The 7,047-nt window shown below is 39.2% G+C and overlaps 1 gene segment (V, D, J or C); it reads left to right on the top strand.

Annotated features, from left to right (window-relative positions):
* Positions 1 to 6,112: 6,112 nt before the first annotated feature.
* On the top strand, positions 6,113 to 6,684 carry LOC119887385 (the record flags this gene model as incomplete). The annotated part of the segment is given in 2 exon segments: positions 6,113 to 6,166; positions 6,383 to 6,684. Coding segments are annotated over 2 exon segments (354 nt in total), but the record flags the coding sequence as incomplete, so codon positions are not given.
* Between the last annotated feature and the right edge of the window lie 363 nt (positions 6,685 to 7,047).

The raw sequence follows: 7,047 nt of genomic DNA, 5'->3' as shown, positions 1-7,047 counted from the left end.
TGGAGTCGGCATGTTTACACTGAAATGTAGATTTTCAAATTTCCATTCCTCTGATCATTTTTAGGGATTTTGTGTTTTGGCTTCAAAGTTCAAATATTCCCTGACCTCTGCGTTATCACCATCTGCTGAAGAAGATCATGTAATTGATCCAAAGCTCCAGAAGAGCTACTGAATGGAACTTGTGGTGAAATGATTTATCAAGCATCAACTTTTAGTCTCAACTTTTGAGTCAACAAGGGCAAGAAGTCCTCAAAGTGCAGCATAAACCTCACAATACTGCTCACTGATATTACAACATGGACTTGAGGCAATCTGTCCAACTGTAACTGATGATGACTTCTAAAAAAACTTCTGGCCGGAGTTTAGCAAACTATCTGAGATCCTTGGCCTCAGCACCAACTCATTACTCATTACTGCTTCACTTGATGAAATATCTATACCAGTGGTCAATAATAGGCGGACCGCGGTCCGGATCCGGACCCAGCCGCTGTCCTCTCCGGACCGCCAACCTACAGCCGATTTATTATTGAGACTTACTACCTCGGGACGGAGCGTTTCAATTTTAACCCGCACAGCTTTTCTAGCATTTACTGTACTGGTTTAGCGGCCCAGGAAACTCACAGACCGATCGCATGTGATTCAATCGTCTCACGTGACATGAGAAAGTAGAAAAGTGGTAGCTCTATAAGGGGGATGAAAGAAGAGGAGGCATTACAGCTGTTCATTTGTTATGATGTGTTGAGTGTTTATTATAAAATTGGTTAAGACTACACTTCATCACTTCAAACTACACTTTCAATTTCATTTTTTCTAAAAATTAGGCACTTTATTTTAGTTTAATTAAATTTAGAATTTATTATTAGAGTAGTTATTATTTCTTATCCCTCCAGTTTGATGTGAAAACTGACTGAAATATTGTTTGATTTGACAGTCCGTTGACATATACATTATGGTACTGAAGTTAGTCGTTTTGATGTTCCGGGCCTTTGCTTCGGGAAATTTTCAACAACCAATAAAGTCACTATACATAAATATGCATTGATTTTAGACGTCACCATCCAACTCCTGAAAAGACGATTATAGATGGTAAAGAGGTTGAAATTGTTGAGTTGTATAAGTATTTGGGAATCATCATTGATAACAAGTTGACCTTTGAACTAAACACAGATATGCTGAGTAAGAAAAGTCAGCAATGTCTTTTCTGTCTGAGAAAGCTAACTAAGTTTCTATGGACAGATCCCTGATGACATTGTTTATAAATCTTTATTGAGTCCGTCTTTACTTTTTCATGAATTTGCTGGTATGCTTCTCTAAGTTTAAAACCGAAAAACACATTAGCAAAGGTAAATAAAGTTAGCAGCAAAATCATTGGGATTCAGCAGATAAAACTAACTGAACTGTACAATAGACATGTGCTTAAAAAGGCAGAATCCATCATGTCTGATAGTTCTCACCCCCTGCATGCAGAATTTAAGATGCTGCCTTCTGGTTCCCGCTTCAGTCAGCCACCAGCCAAAACATATTGATATAAATTCACCATCGTACCCTCTGCTATCTCTCTGCTTAACTCTGTAAAGAATAGGTAACGTCTGCACATAAGGCTGACTTGAACTTAAACTTTTAATGTTGTGGTATTCATTTACCCATTGGTCTGACCCTGTATTTTTAATCAATGTTGTCGTCTTTGTTGTTATGTACTGTGTGTTAACTTCTTTGCTACTGCAGCAAAACTAATTTCCCCTCAGGGACAAATAAATGTCTTGAACTTCAATATTCATGTCACTTATCAAAAACACAACTTTCCCAAAATAGAAAGACAAAACATAACAATTACAAATTACTTGATTAGTGCGACGGTTCTCAATCATGGCATCATTTAAGCTACAAACAAATACAGCCATAACACTGTTCACTGATGGGCACCAGCCTTCCACCAACACTTTGGGTCACAAATGAAAACAGGATCTTCATGCCAGGGTGCTGGAAGTAAAGCCGGTGCAGGTCCTCCATCATGTTGACCAGCTTCACAATGCTGACCTCCCTCATGCAGCTGCCGCCACAGTGGATGATGAGGACATCCAGTGCTGCACTTCTTCGCAGGGAGGGAAAAGAAAGGGAGAAGCCAGTCAGACCAAGAGACATCCGGCAGGGTGAAGATGCTTCCTAAGCTCTCTGCAACTCTCTGGCTCTCATGCTGCACATAGCTGTCACCAATGATCTAGAGTGCAAGTATGGGAGGAAAATAAACGAGTATAATAAATGCTTCTATGTCACATGTAAAGGAGAAAACATAACAAGGCAGCAACACCTCAAAATATCTAGATAACAGTCTATATTTCCAATGAAATATCAGCGGTCTAAAGTCTAGTTTATGCTGTGGGACCATAAACTCCATTTACCACAGTCACAGAAAAATATTTCTGCTGGATATCATGTACAATGCGTTAAACATGAGCAGCTAACCTTAACCTAGCTAGTCATGTCTGATGCACTACCAGTCAAGCTTCATGCTAAGACGCCTAATGTTAGCTAACTATTATACATGTCATTTTAAAAAAGGAGACAGCGATAGACTCCATGGCCTGGCCAATGGTAAATATAAAAAATCATTCAATTATGCCATACTACATTTAAAAGAATTTCTATTGAAATGAGCAACATAACGTCAACTTACCTCCATGATTGGTCAGTCAAACCCACCAATCGAATCTCTTATATTGACGATTTTTGGAGTAGTATGTAGCTTCAGTACCGGAGGCTGCCGTTTCAGGACCGCAATCGTAGGACCGGAACTGCATATCTAGGACCCTTGTTTACTTTGATACTGCCAGCTAGCTGGCTGGCTAGCTAGCTAGCTATGTTATTCTTGACACCCCCTGAAGCCAATTACCCTTACCACAACCATCACAGAGTGTGTGCCTAAACTTAATTTATTGATTATGTGCATGTCGACCGGTTAACCCTACAGCTGTGCTAGCAGCCAGGGTTAACCTCCTTCGCGTTGCTGTGCATTACCACCACCACTCCACTAGATGGCATTGTCACGAAAGAACTACAGTCCTAGAACTGTGGTCCCAGGATTGCGGGGGTCCTGCAGCTACATAATATTGCATTTTTGACTTGCAAAACTTTTCAAATTGCAAAACTTTCTCACTTGAAAAATGCTTTAACCTGCAAAACTTGCAAGGAAAACTTTTTGCCTTGAAATCAAAGAGGACATATAAGCAATTAAAACTTTTTTGTGACACAAAAAAGTAGCATACTCAAATAATGAAATTTCACTGCAGCATATCTCAGCAGTTATTGAACACAACAGAATCGATATTTATATATATTTTTTTGTGTTGTAAGACACAGAGAGCTTCTCCTCAGTGTTCTGGGACGACTCGACACACTGCAAAGAGAGAGATAATAACGTTTATACGGGTAAACTAAACTCCATCCTGTTGGTCGCAGGAGAGGAGGCTGCTAGTGTGTCGGTCTTCCTCAGATTGGATGAAACTGGTTTCACTTCCCTCTCTGAACTCAGTAACCATGGCAACCGATAGGCATCACTGCTGAATCATGACAACAGAAGGTTTTCAGTACTAAAGATAAAAAGTTAAAACTGGCACAGTTTTCCTCATGTATATTCTTTATTCTTAAATTAAATAATTGAATTAATTTCTTGTTTCAACTGTTTTAAATATTTCTTGTCTCAAGCAAAAACCTCCAATAAAGATGCTATGTTTGTCCATTTTATGTAAGTAAGAATCAACAATGAAACGTTGAAATGAACAATGTTAACTATTGAACTACTTTTTCAAACAAACTGATAAAACAAAAAACAACATGCCCCAGGGCTTTAAAATCATTAGACTGGGAAAAAGATTTAATAGTGCACATTAAAAACTGAATCAAAAGAAATTGGCCAGAATATTAAAACTTTGATAAAGTATTTTCTTCATACAGAGTAATTCAGTTTCCTACAAGAAATTGATAATAATGTATAAAATGTAATAAAAGTTTTATTGCAACAACAAAGTCTTTGTTAACAACATAGAAGACTTCAAGAATTGTTATCACATTTCAAATATCAGACATAATATGTGAGTATTGATCCATTGATAAACAGCATCATCAGAGTAATTCAAGTCCCTGCTGGAGTCAGTCAGAGCATTTCCATAGAGAGCTCACTTTGCATCAGCAGCACCATGCTCCAGTGCTCTGGGAGAGTTTATAGTCCTGAGAGTTGAACACTGGATGACTGACAGCTGTCCTTCATGACAACAGAAGCCACAGAAATCCTCCTCATCAAAAACATGACTTTGATCTGCGTCCTCATCTGGACTCTCCTCTGCTGCTGCTTCACAGGTAAAGTCCAGAGAATCAAACTCCTCTCCTCTATGAACATTCGTCCCTCTGAAATGAAGCCCACAAAACCATGACGCTGCTTTATGTTTTTGTCTCTGTATCCTCAGAGTCCAGAGGCCAGGTCACAGTGACTCAGCCTGGAGCAGTGAGCTCTGCTCTGGGAGGCTCCGTCTCCATCAAATGTAGGACCAGTCAGGATGTATATAGCTCTGACCGTTTAGCCTGGTACCAACAGAGAGATGGAGAAACTCCTAAACTCCTCATTTACTCTGCTAGCACTCGAGCATCAGGGATTCCAGGTCGTTTTACAGGTAGTGGATCAAACTCAGACTTCACTCTGACCATCAGTGGAGTCCAGACTGAAGATGCAGCAGTTTACTACTGTCAGAGTTTTCATGTTATCAACAGTCAGTGGTTGTTCACACAGTGAAAAAGTGCCGTACAAAAACCTCCCTCAGTCAGACTAAACAGAAACTGAAGTGACTGCTGCAGCTGGAAGCTACTGCAGAGACTGATACACTTCACTGAGGACACACACACACACACACACACACAAAGGTTGAAGATTTCCCAACTTTTACTTTAACCACAAATGAACATGTAGCAAAATAAGCTCAATTGTAAAAAATATGAAATCAAATTACTTTGTCCATCACAGCTTCTCACGATCCATTCATGTCTTTTTATGATCCCACCGTCTTTTTTGATTTGCCAAATAATCCAGAGTAGCCAGCCTGGGAAAGCAGGTAAGAAAAGTCTTGTTCATGACCTTTGACCTCAGTCTCATACTGGATTAAAGCAATTTCAACAATATACTTTTAATTGGAAATATGAAGACACAGATCAGCATCAGAAACATTCAGGATCAGAGACTGCCCAAACAAAACCAGTACATCCCTGAAAGCACAAAATAATATTTTAGATATATAAACTTCAATCATAAAAATTCAAAAGAAAGAAGTAACCTCCTTGATATAACTATATCCGCACATACTAAAGAATATCGAATAACAGATTTTCTCCATCATGCAAATCAAAACTCCACAAATACACTGAGACTAAATGTTTATTCTTAAACTTGAAAACGGCAAAAAAAAAAAAACTCCCCACAACATCCATCCACTAACTGTTGTGGAGCTTTCAATCACATCACATGATCTTTCTTAGCAGATGGAGTCACCCAGTTTTCATTTAAATGTAGATTTTCAAATTCCTTTTTCTCTGAGCATTTTTAGGACTTAATGTCCACATTGGCTTCAGCGTTAAAATATTCCATGACAGCTGGATGAACTCCATCTGCTGAGGAAGATCATGTCATAAAAACAGTAATGTAACTGATGAGGACTTCCATGTTTTCTGGTTGGAGTTTCTCGAGGAAGCTCTCTGAGATCATCTGCCTCAGCATCCCCTCAAACACAAAACACTGCTTTACTTGAAGAACTTTCCATATTACAGACACCTAAAGATGTCAAACCTACATTGATATTAATGTCACTAATCATTGTCTAAAATTACCATATTACATGTAGAAGTTACTAAAAATGACAAGTTTTCAGTATCTCTACATGTAAATATGTAAATATGTAGATCAACGCTCTCAGCACTGAGGGGGAAACACCATGATATGTTGAGGACAGCTACAGCTCACTGACTCTGTGTGTTTGCATATGTGTCCTGCCTCTCTGCTCCCAGCCGTTAAGAGGCCAGTGTTGATCAGTGGCTGTCCAGGCCTTTCAGAGCCACTGACACGCCGGCAGCACAATGATGATGTCACTGATTCTACTGCTGGCCACCCTGGGGCTCCTTGTTCAGGGTGAGACTCTCTTCTGAAAACTTTGCTTCAGGATGCAACCAGGTTCACCACAATGATGTTCTGCTGTGATGGAGAAACACTGAAACAAGCAGCATTTACCTTCTTCCATCTGTTCTCCATGTTAAAGAAATGAGACTCTTCTGTTTGGATGTTGATCATCTTTCTCCAAACTGGATTTGTCTCAATAACCCTTCTCCTCTTTTTCATGTTTTCCAGATTCATCAGGAGAAATCATCCTGACTCAGTCTCCTGGAGCTCAGTCTGTTGTTCTAGGACAGACTTTCTCTCTCAGATGTAAAGCCAGTTCACATGTTAGCAATGAGGTAGAGTGGTACCTTCAGAAACCTGGAGAAGCCCTTAAACTCCTGATTTACTGGGCTACAAACCGTCAGTCTGGAGTTTCAGACCGTTTCAGTGGGAGTCAGTCTGGAACTGACTTCACTTTGACCATCAGAGGAGTCCAGACTGAAGATGCTGGAGTTTATTACTGTCAGCAGGATTACAGCTCCGTTCACACAGTGATACAACGTCGTACAAAAACCTCCCTCAGCTGGAGAGGAACTGATCTGAATCAACAGCTGCAGAGTTATAGAAACACTTTAGTAATTTACTGACAATGAAGTCCAACACATTAAAACTAGTTTTTTTCTGACATAATTTTCATGTTTCCTTTATAAATTAGATTTAAAATAAATCAGATGTAACTTGAAATTCACACGTTTTATATTGAAGTCACACAGATTTCAACAAACTTAAACACACATGCTGTATTTTGAGACAAAACTACTAATTCTGACACTGTTGTGATATAATATGCTGATAATTGAAATGCAACAAATTTATCATAGACTTTAATCAGATTCATGAAACTTTCAAGACAT

The sequence above is a fragment of the Micropterus salmoides genome, unplaced genomic scaffold (genome assembly GCF_014851395.1).
Source record: "Micropterus salmoides isolate LMB-PRFRI ecotype aquatic unplaced genomic scaffold, ASM1485139v1 Ms_hic_scaffold_4168, whole genome shotgun sequence".
Lineage (NCBI taxonomy): Eukaryota > Metazoa > Chordata > Actinopteri > Centrarchiformes > Centrarchidae > Micropterus > Micropterus salmoides.
This window is presented reverse-complemented; position numbering and strand designations above follow the sequence as displayed.